Raw genomic sequence first — 17,356 nt, 5'->3', positions numbered from 1 at the left:
CCATTATGGAAGACAGAGTGGTGATTCCTCAAGTATCTAAATCCAGAAATACCATTTGACTCAGAAATCCCATTACTGGATATATACCCAAAGGATTAGAAATCATTCTACCATGAAGATACATGCACAAGTATGTTTACTGTAGCACTATTTACAATAGCAAAGACTTGGAACCAACCCAAATGACCATCAATGATATACTGAATAAAGAAAACGTGGCACATATACACCATGGAATACTATGCAGCCATAAAAAGAATGAATTCATGTCCTTTGCTGGGAGATGGATGAAGCTGGAAACCATCATTTTCAGCAAACTAACACATGAACAGAAAACCAAACACGGTATGTTCTCATTCATAGTGGGAGTTGAACAATGAGAACACATGAACACAGGGAGGGGAACATCACACAATGAGGCCTGTCAGGGGATGGTACACAAGGGGAGGGAGAGCATTAGGACAAATACCTAATGCATGTGGGGATTAAAACCTAGATGATGGATTGACAGGTGCAGCAAACCACCATGGCCACATGGATACTAAGCAACAAACCTGCACATTGTGCACGTGTATGCCAGAACTTAAATAAAAATAAAAAACAAAAAGAAAAAGTAGACTGGTAAAGAAAATGTGGTACATATACAACATGGAATACTACGTAGCCATAAAAAGAACAAGATAATGTACTTTCCAGCAACATGGATAAAGCTATAGGCTATTATCCTAAGCACACTAACGCAGGAACAGAAAACCAAACATCACATGTTCTCATGTATAAGTGGGAACCAAACACTGAGTCCACATGGACACAAATAAAGAAACAACAGACAGCAGGGCCTACTTGAGGATGGAGGGTGAAGACTGAAAAACTACCTATTGAGTACTATGCTTATTACCTAGGTGAAGAAATAATATGTACATCAATATCCTGTGATATGGAACTTACCTATTTAACAAACCTGCATATACACCCCTGAAACTAAAATAAAAGTTAAAAAAAAAAAAAGGCAAATTTTGAAAAGTGAATTTTCTTCTTGCTAGCATTCCCTTCTAAAAAAAGTACTGTGGAGGGCTGTCTGTGTTTGGGGCTACTCTAGATTCCAATTTGTCACTCTAACCCTATGACTGAGAAACGTCCCCTGGTTTCTTTTTCCCACAACAAAATCCTTCTCCTTATATCCAGATAAGGAAAATACTTGTAGAGTAGAAAAGAGGACCCGACCTTAGCTAGGAAGGGCATTTCCCTCTCTGGAATTTAATTCACTTGGACCGCTTTGTGACATCAATCCCTGATATTTTCCTAAAATCAAATTCAGTGTTTCTTTTTTTTTGAGATGGAGTCTCGCTCTGCTGCCCAGGCTGGATGCAGTGATGCAATATTGGCTCATAGCAACCTTCGCCTCTGGGGTTCAAGTGATTCTAGTGCCTCAGCCTCCCAAGTAGCTGGGATTACAGGCATATGCCACCAAGCCCAGCTAAGTTTTATATTTTTAGTAGAGAAGGGTTTTCGCCATGTTGGCCATGGCCATAATGGTGTTTTTTTTTTTTTTTTCCCCCTGAGACAGTCTCACTCTGTTGCCCAGACTATAGCACAGTGACAGGATCTCAGCTCACTGCAACCTCTGCCTCCCAGGTTCAAGCAATTCTCCTGCCTCAGCCTCCTGAGTAGCTGAGATTATAGGCACCTACTACTGTGCCTGACTAATTTTTGTATTTTTTAGTAGAGATGGGGTTTCACTATGTTGGCCAGGATGGTCTTGAACTCCTGACCTTGTGATTCACCTGCCTCAGCCTCCCAAAATGCTGAGATTACAGGCGTAAGCCACCATGCCCAACCCATGCTGGTCTTTAACTCCTGACCTCTAGTGATCCAGCCACTTTGAACTCTCAAGGTGCTGGGATTACAGGCTTGAGTCACTGCGCCCAGCCCAGGTTTGTTGAGATATAACTGATTTGTTATAAATTTATTCCTCTGACATGTACAATTCAGTGGTTCCTAAAATATATTATCATTGTGCTCACTGTACATCACTTACTGTACATCTCACTTTACATCACCACTTTCTAATTCAGAACATTTTCTTAACCCCAAAAAGAAATCACATACCCATTAGTTGTCATTCTCCTCTCCCTTCCAGCTTCTAGCAAGCACTATTCTATTTTCTGTCTCTAGATTTGTCCTTTCTGGACATTTCATAGAAATGGAATCATAATATATGGTCTTTTGAGTCTGGCTTCTTTCACTGTGCATGATTCCAAGGTTGATTCAGTTATAGCATGTATCATGACTTCACTGCTTTCTATGAAAGAATAGCATACTATTGCATGTATATGCCACGTTTTGTTTATCCATTCATCAGGCGTTGGACCTTTGCATTGTTTCTACTTTTTGGCTATTACGAACAGTGCTGCTATAAACATCTGTGTGCATGCTTCTGTGTGGACATATGTTTCCAATTTTCTTAGGTATACACCTAGGAGTGGAATTGCTGCATTATATGGTAACTGTGTTTAACATTATGAGAAACTTCCAAACCATTTTCTATGGCAGTTGTATCATTTCACATTTTCACCAGAAACATATGAAGGTTCATGTGATATTGTGAAATATAGATTTAGTCTTTCTCCCAGTTTCCCATCATATAGCTCCTGAAACCCATGGAATCTCGAGTGACTAAGAGTGTCTTTTACTTGCTGATGAGATGACTGACTGACTGGGGGCCCGCAGATAGCCTCAGAATGACAGCTATTCAAGAGAAAGCTGCAAGCATGATTGGAGAGGTGGAACTGGCTGGGGGTCTGTAGATAGCTTCAGAATGAGAGCTGTTCAAGAGAAAGCTGTAAGCATGATTGCAGAGGTGGAACTTTCAGCCCCACCTCCCAAACTCCAGGGAGGGGAAAGGAGCTGAAGGTTGAGTTGATCACCAATGGCCAATGATGTAATCAATCACGTCTAAATAAAGAAGCCTTCATAAAACCTCAAAAGGACAGCGTTTGGATGAGCTTCTGAATTGCTGAACACATGGAGGTACCTGGAGGGTTCTGTATATCTCCTCCATTTGGCTGTTCATCTGTATCTTTTGTAATATCCTTTATAATAAGTGGACAAAGGTAAGCAAACGGTTTCCCTGAGTTCTGAGGGTTACTCTAGCAAATTAATCAGACCTGAGGAGGGAGTCTTAGAAACCCTGGCGTATTGCCAGTCAATCAGAAGCACAGACACAACCTGAGGCTTGCAAGTGAACTATGAAGTGGGAAGAGGGTAGTGTTGTGAGACTGAGCCCTTAATCTAGGGGATCGGACACTATCTGCAGTAGGCAGTGTCAAAGTTGGATTACGGTGAACTAAATTATGGAAAACCCTACTAAATGTCCACTTTGTATGTAGGGAAACAACCCTCACACATCCAGTATCAGAAGCATTAGATTGGGTGCTCTATTGAACGTGTGAGAGTGGGAAAAACACTTTGGGTTTTCCATATATCCTCTATAATTCCAATATCTCCACATTTGATATCTTTTCTATTATCGTCATCCTAACAGGTGTGGTTTTAACTTCCAGTTCCCTAATGACTAATAGTGTTGAACATCTTTACATGTGTTTATTGGTCATTTTTATATCTTGGATATATATCTACTCAAATCCTTTGCCTATTTTAAATTAGGTTTTCATGTTATTTTTGAGTTGTAAGAGTTCTTTACATATTCTGGACACAGGTCCCTTATCAGATATGTGATTTATTTGTAAATATTTTATCCCATTCTTATGATTTCATTTTCTTGACAGAGTCCATTGTAATACAAAAGTTTAAAATTTTGACAAAGTCCAATTTATCTAGTGTTTCTTTTAACCCTTGTGCTTTTGATGTCATAGTCAAGATAACCATTACATAATTCAGGGTCACAAAGATTTACTCCTAATTGTTCTCTAAGTTTCAAGATTTCAGCACCACATTACAGTCTATGATCCATTTTGAGTTAATTTTTGTGTGTGATGTGAGGTAGGGGTTGAAGTTCATGTGGATATCCAGTAGTCTAAGTATCATTTGTTGAAAAGGTTATTCTTCACCATTGATTTACCTTGACATCATTATTAAAAAAATTGATAATAAATGTGACAGTTTACTTCTGAATGCTCAATTCTTTTCACTGATCTATATCCTTCTGTAGTGTGTCACTGTTTTGATTCCCATTGCTTAAGTTTTGAAATAAGTACTGTGAGTTCTCCAAATTCATACCTCTTTTTCAAGATTAATTTGGCTATTATGGGTCCCTCAGAATTTCAAACATATTTTAGAATCAGATTGCAAATTCCCACAAAGAGAGCTGAACTTCTGATGGGAATTGTGTGGAATCTGTAGGCCAATTTGGGGAGTACTGCTATCTAACAAAACTAAGTCTTCTGAAATACAAACACGGTATGTATTTCATGTAATTAAGTCATTTAAAATTTCTTTCAACTAAGTTTTGTAGTTTTCAGAGTGTAAAATTTTGCACCTTTTTGACAAATTTATTCATAAGTGTTGTATTCTTTTTAATGGTATTATAACTGGAACTGTGATTTTAATTTCATTTTTGATTGTTCATTGCTAATTGATTTTTATAAATTTTTACATATTTTATTTTATATATTTCATGCATTTTTATACATTGATCTTGTTGTAGCCTGCAACTTGGTTAACCTTGCTTGCTTGCCCAACAGTTTTTCAGTAGATTCCTTAGGACTTTCTATTTATAAGATCATGTCATTTATAAAAAGACATAGATTTATTTCTTCTTTACAATCCAGAAGACTTTTATCTCATTTTCTTAATTACTCTGGCAATATCCTCTAATAAAATGCAGAATAGGAGTGTTAAAAGTGGACATCCTTGGCTTGTTTCCTTTTAGGAATTCACGGTGCACATAGTCTTTTAAGAGCTCTGAGACGCCAAGCTGAAACAGTATTTTAATTTTGGACTACCAAGCATTTGCCAAACTTATTTGAGCAACTTTTAATATTACATGAGGCTTCTATCTCTTGGAAAACATTTTTGGGAACACTGTATTGTGGATCACAAAATGAGGCAAGTTACCTTTTACTAGAAAATAAAAAAACAAAATTCACAGAGATTCAAAAAGAATGAAATAACACAAACTGTCACACAAACTGAAGCCTTCCTAGCCCCCCCCAAAAAAAAAAAAGTTTTGGAGATTAAGAATGCTAATCCATTTGGCAGGAAAAAAGTCAAATTATCACCTAACTAGTAAAATAATTCAGGCTTGCCTAACATTCTCTTTCACTGAGATTTTAAAAATTGAGACATAAAATCACATTCTATAAAATTCGCCCTTTTGAAATACAGTAGTAGGATTTATCCTACTTCGCAGCAGGGGACACACTGCAGACTCCCAGTGCATGCCTGGAACTGGAGATAACAGCACACTGTACAAATTTAAATTTATAAATTAAGCACAGTAAAGAGATTAACAATATAACTAATAATAAAATGGATAATAATAATATATAGTAATAAGTTATACGAATGTGATCTCTTTCTCAAAATATTTTATTGTACTGTACTCACCTATTTTTGGACCATAGTTAACCTGAAACCACAAAAAATAAAATCTTGGATAAGGGGGACTACTATACACAACTCAGTATTTCTCAGTGTATTCACACAGTTATGCAATCATCACTACTATCTAATTCAAGAACATTTCCATCACCCCAAAATCATCTCCATCCTAGTTAGCATCACTTCCCCTCAAGCCCTGGCAACTACTAATATACTTTCTGTCTCTCTGAGTTTGTCTGTTCTGGACATTTCATAGAAATAGAATTATGTAATAGGTGGACTTCTGCATCTAGTTCACTGAGATTTTATGGTTAATGAAATCATGGGAATAATAAAATAAGCTTTAGTATGCAGGGTCTTTTGCTTTGTGGATATATTTGTATTCTAACTGAACCACTCCCACTCTGAATATTTCAGTCAAAAGTGGTTTCTAATTCTGCTGTTACTCCTTTGATATTGATGATACAGCATTTCACTGAGATCTTGAAACAATTTTTATAAGCTCTTATATGAATACTTTTTGTTAGTTTGTTTATTTAGGAGTGACTTTTCAATGTGAGCTTTCAAGGAAAAATTATTAGGTGGAGTTTGTCATCCAGCATCTAGAACTGATTGATTGATTGATTGATTGATTGAGATGGAATCTTGCTCTTTCGCCAGGCTAGAGTGCAGTGGCATGATCTTGGCTCACTGCAACCTCCATCTCCCGGATTCAAGCAATTCCCCTTGCCTCATCCTCCTGAGTGGCTGGGACTACAGGTGCATGCCATCACACCCAGCTAATTTTTTGTATTTTAGTAGAGACAGGGTTTCACCATGGCCAGGAAGGTCTCGATATCCTGACCTCATGATCTGCCTGCCTTGGCCTCCCAAAGCGCTGGGATTACAGGCATGAGCCACCATGCCCAGCCCAGCATCTAGAATTTTATGTTTGATACTCTAACACATATTGCTAACCTTCATCTACAGGGCCACCCCAATGTTACTCTACATGCTTGGAATTCAAGTTGTCCTGAGCGAAAAGACCAGATAGCTCACCCAAGAAGAGTTGGGCAAAAAGGAATAAAAGGAAGACCCTAAGAAATACTAATATCAAAGAGATTAAGAGGAAGACCAGTAAAAACAACTGAAAAGAAGTTGCAAGAGAAACAGAAGGAAACCCTAAAAAAAAGAATTTCACACAACTGTTCCCAGCAAGTGAAAATACAACTCAAGCAAAAGTCAGAATATGGAAACGGTACAGAGGAAAGGAATTATCTCAGTGGTTCACTTTACAGATGGTGATAAGATCTCTTAATATAAAATGTTTCTTCCACCAAAAGTAAAGTAGGTCTCTATTTTAGGATCACTTACTTCTGAAGTAGGAAAGATAAAGACACCTGGAAGAATATTCAAATGATAGAAAATTAAAATATTCTCATCTAGAATTTATTTTGTATTATAATCATGTCCCTAGATCCTACGGGAGTCAGAAGATATGAATTGTAATCTTGGCTCTATTAGTTTCACCAAGGACAACTATAGTATTCTTCTGGCTATTCAGTTTCCTAATCTGTAAAATAAGGAAGTTGAGTTAGACAATTCCTAAAGCCTCTTTCAGCTCTGAAATCCTAAGGTTATTCATAAGCTAGCAACACAAAAACTTACTTAAGGGCTGAATTCTATTAGATTCCTAAAAAAATAATACAAGAAAGAGATCATACATACATAAGACAAAGGAAAAGAATGTAACTCAAATACCAAATAAATCTGAGAAATAAGGTCCCTAGCTATTTTTACTTTAAACAGATCTATCACCCTCTAGACGGTAAATGTATCACCAAAAGTAGAATCTTTTCCTAGCAGTAACATTTACTGGAGAGCAGTTGGAATTTATTTTTTAAAAGAGTAAGACTACAACATCTGAAAAACAGAGCAGCAAGAAAAATAAGACACTTGTTCATCTGTATTTCTGTGACTTTTCTCACTTGGTATTATTTGCAACTGTACTTTTCTGTCCGACAGCAGTGCCAACTTCAGTATGAATCATACATTATTTTTATCATGTTGATTACATATGTTCACCAGTTTAGTTGTCCATATATGCTTGGTGTGGTTTGCAAATACTCAGTGACAAAATCCAGAGCATAGCATTTTCATAGAAAGTGTTTACTGTGAAATTTCTCTTTAGAAGTTTGCTTTTCTTTATAGCTTTGATCCATATGACATCCACATTCCTACATTTCAAATAATGGCTTACACTTAAATTAATAAAATGTTTCACTTTGATACAACATGACTACAGTAGGATGTGGTGGTTCTACAGAGGGCCTCATTTTCTTATGTGATTAGAGATTTGGTCAAATTTGACATCTGCTAAAATTTTCCAAACTATGCTTCTTCAGTTTTATGGTGACTTAGTACTTACATTCTGTTATTCATCAACACTTCACAGAAATACTTGATTTGTCTGAATGAATTAAAAAACCCACAACTGAAGAAAATCAGAAAAATCTGGTTTTAAATATCAAAAGATCTTGAATGAGAAATATTTCCATAGGCCATACTAAGTAAGTTATTGATCACTGTACATCTTTGCAGGATGAAAATTGTTGCAAGATTGGACATAAGAAAATATAACTTACTGGTAAATATCTTTCCTAAGGACAGATCTGCCAAGGGGATTGTCAGCCTGGGGAGCCATGGCAACAGAGCCAATCTTCAAAACCACGGTATCTTCTTTTGCTGCCTGATTAACTGTATCAAAAGAAGGAGATTCATGAATACACTGTGAATCTGTACATAACTTTATGCATAAGGAGAAATATTTGAGGGAATGGAATACAGATACATTAAAATAAGATCAATACATGAGAAAAAGTAAAATGAAAAAAATTATGTTTAAAATAAAAATCTTTGATGCTGTTCTTAATTTGGTTCATACCCATTAAGTGGTTTTCTGTTAAAATACGTAATTAAAATAGCAATGAAAAAACAAACAACTCCACTCCCAACATTAAAAATTATGATATTAAATATATATAAGTAATATTAAAGCTAAATGTTTATCTAACTTCACAAACTGCATCTTTCTCCTAAATGATTTTCAACTTCGGGTTCTTAATACTTCATTGTCGTCTACAAATATATTGAAGGGTATTACAAAGTCAGTGAAAAATTCTCAAAGCCATTTAAATTTACATGCTAAATAATAATTAAATACAATACACACACACACACACACACAAAGTGTATCACTTCAAGCTCTAAAATGTCAGAAAATCCAAAAGAAATATGATGGCTGCAATGCTGAAGATGGCAAACACCAACTATTTCACATGGGAGAACATATCAACCTGTTATCCTACTTTTTAATTTTAATAACTTCTACTGTAAAATTGCTTCAGAAATTGGAACCCACATCCCTTTAAAAGTTCTACTCCTAATGACATCTAAAACTATGACAAATCATCCCAGAAAACAAAAAAAGGTAAAAGGATTTATCAGTTTTAATTCTTTTCTTTGTACTGAATGAAATGATATTTAACTATATGCTCTCATTTAGTGCTAAAGTTCAGCATTTTTTCCACAACTCACCAGCAAATTCAGCATCTTTTCTAAGGACTGTTTGGGATGAACAGGGGTATTAATGGCCACATTCATTACATTTTACTCTCTCTTCTCCAACAGATGATTCTACAATAGTAGCTGTATAAACACTGTCTAAAAAATGTTAACAATATACAACTTTCTAGGTCTTGAAGTAAACATACATTAAAACTTATAATTTCTCTCAAGGAACTATCATCTGCCAAAAATAGAACAGAAAATGACTGGCTGCAAGACCTAAGAAATATCCTGAACAGAACCTGTCTACAAAGACATACAATCCATATTTCCCAAAGTGTGGTGCCCAAAGAATGCAAAAGCTACAAGATTATTTCCAGCTGTATTTCTAGTATATTATTTCACTATATTATTTTCAGTATATTTCAATATATTTTCAGAATATTGTTTCAGTATACTTAGTATGGTCTGACTCAGATTAGTCCAAGAAAAGAAAGTGACAATTAAGAAAATCAGAAAATAGTAAGAAGCATAAGATATTCAGTGAGAGAAATAAGGAACCAGAATAAGATAACCATGAAGGGAGTAGGGGAAGGCAAAATGGTAGGAAAGTGGGATAAGGGAGAGCAAAAGGAGAAAAAGGAGGTGAACTATCATAACAAATATTAGCATATGGATGCCACAGTAAAGACAAGTACTTTTACAGGTCCATAGCAAAAGATCAAATAGAAAACTACTTTTCATGCAGCTGCACTATTTTCAAATGACTTAGAGGTTTGGCTTGATTACAGGTCCTTATACTATGAACATTGTTTACATTTTACAGATCTTGCATTTTATGCCAAGCTTATCAAATAGTTCCATGTGGGTAAAACCTCTGATTAAGCAGCAGGCATCAATTAAATCAATAATAGTAAGCCTGGAGAATAGACCATACCACAAAAGTGCAATTAGTGTATTTGCTAACTGTTCTTCCAGGCTACAGATACTACCCACCATATGAAAGTCTGAAATGTAATAGAAACATTGCAGTAAATGAGGTACATATGGAGGAGAAATGACGTACTTGGTGTTACATACAAAGCTAGATCCAAGAACAGAATTGTTTCTGTTGGAGCCAAAATTATTCTCAGTAGATTATACTATGAAGTTTTAATAAAAAAAAAAAAGAGCACTTAATGCAGATCATTTATAAACTACATTAAAATAATTTTATTAAAGTATTCAGCTTATCAAAATATATCAGAGATGTAAGAAAAAAATAATAAAAATATGTATGTACACATGAAAGTGCCTTGAGTCATTTCTTCAGTTACTTTATTGCCAAAAAAAAAAAAAAATCAGCTTCTCTTTTTTTGGCTTATTTCACCTGCATTTAATAGTTGGACCATATGAGGAAATGTTCCTTTTAGAAATATTTTCAACATGAAAATGAATGCCTTCCTTCTTTGCTTTAACTCTGTTTTTAAAATTCAGCCTCATGAGGAACTACTCATTCTAGACAGGCTAGATTTTAAAAAGTTCTCTATTGTGAAATAAAAAGATTATGCTGGAAGTCAAACACTGCAGATTTAGAATCCTGATAGTAACTGCCCATAACGCAAACAATATTCAGGTTGAAAACCAGACTTTCAATATAATTTTTCTAAATAAAATATTAGAATGTTTAATGTATTTTTTCTGATCATTAACTGAATTTTAGATATGATTAAAGAGTCTTACATTAATGTAGCATGAATTGTAAGTATGAAAGATTTTATCTTTTCTTGGGGCAAGAGAGTGTGTATATGTGTGTGTACAGATATATGAATGTACATATGTGTATGGCATAAGAAAAGGCTATAAACAACTCTGAAATCAAGAGTCTGTATTAGTAACCAAAAGCTTGAATAAAGACCAGAGTTTTCACACAATTGTCAGATAAGACTGTTGCTTACAACAAAGTTTTAATTCCAACCTGAAATAAAAGCGTTCTGGAGATTTCAGCTTTCCTTTAAGATTCTCAGTAAAAACTCAATTTAGTAAACCATAAGTCTCAACAGTATTTGAAATTCCCACTGTGTAATGTTATGCTTTTATAAAGTCAAAACTGTTGTGACAGCTTTCAAAAAAAGGTTTTAATTAGTTATACCCATACTGGCTGTTGAAGACAAAAGTTTCAATAAATGTGTAACAAATGACCATTATGCATAGAAAGTTTAGTTGCATTTAGTTTACCACAATCTTTGACACAGATTACTGTGTACAGATTTCTATGTACAGATTACTGTGACACAGTACACAGATTACTGTGTACTGTGACAGGTACAGATTTCTCTGTAATATTTTTATAATAAAGTTTCTGCTGAAAAGCATGATGTAGCAAGATTTAGTTATTCTTCCATGCTCATCAAAACAAGTTACATATACCCAACTCAAACCCCTGGGCTCAAGCCATCTGCCCACTTTGGCCTCCCAAAGTGCGGGGATTATAGGCATGAGCCACCATCCCTGGCCTACATTTATAATTTAATTAATCTGATAATCACCCTCTTCAAACTTCCTTATAAAGGTTTTCCAGAATAAAATGAATACTGTACTCATGACTCCAACTTACAAGAGTCATTAAAGATATTTATTTCTTATGAAATTGCTCCTTTAATCACGATTTCCATAGTCACATTATAGCTTTTAACATGTATTAAATGAATAGATCCAATCTCTGATATAAAATAAAATGTAAGAATTTATCTATACTTTAAAATGGTGAATTTGATTATATGAATTTTACCTCAATAAAAAATTTTTCTCTGACCTTTTCACAGGTAATTTATGATCATTTAAATTAAGAGTAGCAATGATGAAAGGTAAAATATCAAAAAAAATCTAACAATGTGTCAAAATCTGAAAATTTGACATGCATTTTTGTATTTGTATTCTTAGCTTAGGCACATAGTCTGGCTACTTGTAGCACCTCAAATAGATAGAAATGCCGGTAGAGTTGTAAGTTAAGATACAGATATATGCACAGACACAGAGATGCAAAGGCACAACACAAAAAAGTAAAGACATGACCAATATATATGCCAGACAAAAGGATTAATACACAAAAAAGTATTAAGTAATAAGGAAAAGATAAGCAACTCCTTAAAAATAGTGTACTTTTCACTTATGAGACCTACAAAAGACTAAACATAAACTTCTGTTAGAGTAAGAAATAGCCATTTAGGAAGGCAATTTGACATCTCTTAATATTTTAAAGGTATGGAATCCTTTGATCTGGCAATCCTTTTGCTGGTAATTTGTTCTACAGATACACACACCCAGGCCACAGAAAAATACTGCTAAAAAGTTGTTTGTTGCTAAAAGTAGGCATATCAGCAAAAGATTACACTTAAAAGTCCACAGAAAAATAAAACAAATTATATATTCCAAAGACAACTATACCAACATTCCCCCATCTCATATACTCTTATTCAAAGTGACCTTAAGAAGTACCTAGGCACCTGAATTCTGAAATTATATGTTAAAAACCCGCCATAGTCACCACCAAAAAAGGAAACAGCAGCAGCAGAAGGAAAAGAAAGAGGAGGAGGAGGAGGAGGAAGAGGAGGCGGCGGCTGCAGCAGAAGCATATGAAGAAGCAGATGAAGAAGCAGCAGAAACAGGAGAAGCAGCTTTAAAAATAAAATGGCAGAAGTCTGGAAATATTTCTGCAACTACAGAAATATAATTGGGGATTTTCCTAGTTGAAGCAACTCAATGGGAAACAATAAAACTGTGTGATATGTAGTACTAAAGTTTATAACACAATAAGCCCAAAACAAAAACATATAAACAAATAAAAATAGCCCTGGAGAAAATAAAGCTGTTCTTTTTTTCCTCCCTTTTCTTAAATAGCCCGATTTGTAATATTTCTGTCATAAATATATCAGTGAAACAGAACTAAAGCTTTGGTTAAGTATAATAGAAAATAAAGCTAGAGTTAAACAGTGAACTTCAGACCTCTGCCTCACCACAGAGCTGCTCAGGTGCTCAGCACACAGGTGCTGCTATGCTAGTGTGAGCTCCCTTTGCTCTTCTCCTTGACTAAACCATGCCTGTACATTGGCATTGTTCACAGAATACCATAAATTGTGCTTTACTCTACAAGGGCTTCCAAGAAGTCTGGTGGTTCCTCAAAAATAGAATTCCAAATAGAATTACTGTGGGACCCACAAGTTCCACTCTTAGGTATACACCCCAAAAGAACGGAAAACAGGGCCTCCAACAGAAGGTTGCACGCCAGTGTTCATAGCAGCATTACTCACATTATTCAAACAAAAGGTAGAAATGACCCAACTTCACAACAGATTAATGAATAAACAAAATATGATATATCCATACAAAACAGTATTATTCAGTTATATAAAGAAATGAAGTTCACAGGCAGTAACTTGGATGAACCTTGCAAACATTATGCTAAGTAAAATAAGCCAGACACAAAAGGATAAACATGTATGATTCCACTTATATGAAATTTCTAGAGAAGGAAAATTCATAGAGACAGAAAATAGATTAGAGGTTACTGGAGAATGAGGGTAGCTATTACTTAATGGATATAGAGCTTTTGTTTGGGGTGACAAATACATTTGGAAATAGTGGTACAACATTGTGAATATAATTAATGCCACTGAATTATACACTTAAAATGATTAAAGTAGGAGTTGTAATACCAGTCTCTGATAAAATGGACTTTAAACCAATGAAGATCAAAAGAGACAAAGAAGGGCATTACATAATGGTAAAAGGATCAATGAAGCAAGAAGAGCTAACGATCCTAAATATATATGCACCCAATACAGGAACACCCAGATACATAAAGCAAGTTCTTAACTACCTACAAAGAGACATAGACTCCCACACATTAATAGTGGGAGACTTTAACACTCCACTGTCAATATCAGACAGATCAACGAGACAGAAAATTAACAAGGATATCCAGGACGTGAACTCAGATATCGAACAAGCAAACCTAATAGACATCTACAGAACTCTCCACCCTAAATCCACAGAAGACACATTCTTCTCAGCACATCACACCTACTCTAAAATTGACGACATAATTGGAAGTAAATCACTCCTCATCAAATGCAAAAGAATGGAAATCATAACAGTCTCTCAGACCACAGTGCAATCAAATTAGAACTCGGAAATCAGAAACTACCTCAGAACTGTACAACTTCATGGAAACTGAACAACTGGCTCCTGAATGTTACCTGGATAAACAATGAAAGGAAGGCAGAAACAAAGATGTTCTTCAAAACCAACGAAAATGAAGACACAACATGTCAGAATATCTGGGACACATTTAAAGCAGTGTCTAGAGGGAAATTTATAGCAATAAATGCCCACATGAGAAGCAAGGAAGGATCTAACATCGACACCCTATCATCAAAATGGAAAGAGCTAGAGGAGCAAGATCAACAAAACTCAAAAGCCAGCAGAAGAGATGAAATAACTAAGATCAGAGCAGAACTGAAAGAGACAGACACAAAAAAACCTTCAAAAAATCAATAAATCCAGGAGCTCGTTTTTCAAAAAGATCTGCTAGCCAGATTAATAAAAAAGAAAAGGGAGAAGAATCAAATAGATGCAATAAAAAATGATAAAGGGGATATCACCACCAATTCCACAGAAATACAAACTACCGTCAGAGATTACTACAAACAACTATATGCACATAAACTAGTAAACCTGGAAGAAATGGACAAATTTCTGGACACTTGCAACCTCCCAAGCCTAAACCAGGAAGAAGTTGAAACCCTGAATAGACTAATAAGGGCTGAAGTTGATGCAGCAATTAATAGCCTACCAACCAAAAAAAAGCCCAGGTCCAGATGGGTTCACAGCCAAATTCTACCAGAAATACAAAGAGGAGCTGGTGCTACTCCTCCTGAAACTATTCCAAACCATCCAAAAGAGGGAATCTTTCCCAAATCATTTTAGGAGAACAACATCATACTGATACCAAAACCCTGCAGAGACTCAACAAAAAAAGAAACTTCAGGCCAATATGCATGATGAACATAGACGCAAAAATCTTCAATAAAATACTGGCAAAGCGACTGCAACAGCACATCAAAAAGCTTATCCACCATGATCAAGTAGGCTGCATTCCGCGGATGCAAGGATGGTTCAACATACGCAAGTCTATAAACATAATCCACCACATAAACAGAACCAAAGACAAAAACCACATGATTATCTCAACAGAGGCAGAAAAGGCCTTTGACAAAATTCAACAGCACTTTATGCTAAAAACTCCCAATAAACTAGGTATTGACGGAACATATCTCAAAATAATAAAAGCTATTTATGACAAACCCACAGCCAATATCATACTGAATGAGGAAAAACTTGAAGCATTCCCTTTGAAATCTGGCACTAGATAAGGATGCCCTCTCTCACCACTCCTATTCAATACAGTACTGGAAGTTCTAGCCAGAACAATCAGGCAAGAAAAAGAAATCAAGGGTATTCAATTAGGAAAGGAGGAAGTCAAATTGTCTCTATTTGCCGACGACATGATTGTATATTTGGAAGACCCCATCAGCTCAGCCCAAAATCTCCTGAAACTGATAAGCAACTTCAGCAAAGTCTCAGGATACAAGATCAATGTGCAGAAATCACAAGCATTCCTATACACCAATAAGACTTAAAGGATCTCTTCAAGGAGAACTACAAACCACTGCTCAACGAAATAAGAGAGGACACAAACAGATGGAGAAACATTCCATGTTCATGGTTAGGAAGAATCAATATTGTGAAAACGGCCATACTGCTCAAAGTAATTTATAGATTCAACGCTATCCCCATCAAGCTACCTATGACCCTCTTCACAGAACTGGGAAAAACCACCTTAAACTTCATATGGAACCAAAATTGAGCCCACATAGCTAAGACAATTCAAAGCAAAAAGAACAAAGCTGGTGGTATCATGCTACCTGACTTCAAACTATGCTACAAGGCTACATATCTATATTGCCTCTAAAACATACCAAACTGCAAAGTACAACCAACTGCTCATATTTTTTAAAAGAAACAAAAAAACCCCAAGAAACTAAGGTCTCTAGAAGAAAATTATTTAAAAACAGACAAAAAAAATCAGAAGACAATACCTTCAACAGTTGGCTGCATTTCTTCTGTTTTTGGAATAAAAATTCTGATTACACTTGTGTTGATATAAATCAAAGGTAAATTGCGGGACGTCAGTGTGTGGGTCCTCATGGGCTGACCAGGAGATTTTCTTTTCTCTTTTTGGGTCTTTGGTAGTTTTGCTTGAAATATACTTGCAATGGCATTAAGCAAAGGAAAATAAAGAACAATATCAAAAGCTTGTGCTGAAAGAAGAATTTCATGAAGAAAATGAGGGGAACCATCCATTAAGCCTTCAGATAACTTATGAAAACTTCTTCGCTCATTTCTTGATGTTAACTTGTGGCGGACATTTTTTGTTACAGCTTTTGTGTATGTCAGAGAGAGGAATCCATGCTGCTGATGAGTGCCATCTAGAAGTTTTGTAGTTGTCTGTTCCAGAAAAAGGAAATCACAATACACAGTTCATTAAAAACATTTTTTTTAAAAATTGGAAAGAAGAAAATGACCTCAGTGAGTATTTTTACCTCTTGGTCTCACCCTACACCTCATAATAGACACAAGACTAATCAATTTTGCAGATAAAGGCAAAAAGCTTCTAAGATGGTCGGAATGACTGAACTAAAGATGGGAATCCTGAGTTCCAGTTCTAGATCTTGAAGGAGGTAATTAATCTTTTTGTGACTATTTCTGTGACCTCTGCCTTTTCTGTAACATTAATAATTTGGGGCCAGGATGTGGCAGCTCACACCTGTAATCTCATCACTCTAGGAGGCTGAGGCGGGCAGATAACCTGAGGCCAGGAGCTCGAGACTAGACTGGCCAACATGGTGAAATCCTATCTGTACTAAAAATACAAACAATTAGCCAGGCATGGTGGTGTGGTAGTACATGCCTGTAATCCCAGTTGTTCTGGAGGCTGAGGCATAAGAATCACTTGAACCTGGGTAGCAGAGGCTACAGTGAGCCGAGACTGCACCACTGCACTCCAGCCTGGGCGACAGAGTGAGACACTGCCTCAAACAGAAAATCATAAGGTGGAAAAGACTACCTTGATTTTGTCTTTTCATTTCCTGATAGTTTTTCATTATGAATACCAAGAGGCTGTCATAGAATGGGTCACAGGTCACAG

General features: G+C 35.8%; 1 protein-coding gene across 1 annotated transcript in view; it reads right to left on the bottom strand.

The window, feature by feature from the left end:
• VPS13B (vacuolar protein sorting 13 homolog B) overlaps positions 1 to 17,356 on the bottom strand; it is an 829,147-nt gene that overhangs the window by 339,938 nt on the left and 471,853 nt on the right. The window contains exons 29-30 of the mRNA XM_037730112.1: positions 16,248 to 16,656; positions 8,187 to 8,298 (exon numbers count right to left, since the gene is read on the bottom strand). Coding sequence (XP_037586040.1) covers positions 8,187 to 8,298; positions 16,248 to 16,656 — 521 coding nt within the window. The remainder of the gene's footprint in view (positions 1 to 8,186; positions 8,299 to 16,247; positions 16,657 to 17,356) is intronic.

The sequence above is a fragment of the Cebus imitator genome, unplaced genomic scaffold, assembly GCF_001604975.1.
Source record: "Cebus imitator isolate Cc_AM_T3 unplaced genomic scaffold, Cebus_imitator-1.0 Scaffold331, whole genome shotgun sequence".
In the NCBI taxonomy this organism is placed as follows: domain Eukaryota; kingdom Metazoa; phylum Chordata; class Mammalia; order Primates; family Cebidae; genus Cebus; species Cebus imitator.
This window is presented reverse-complemented; position numbering and strand designations above follow the sequence as displayed.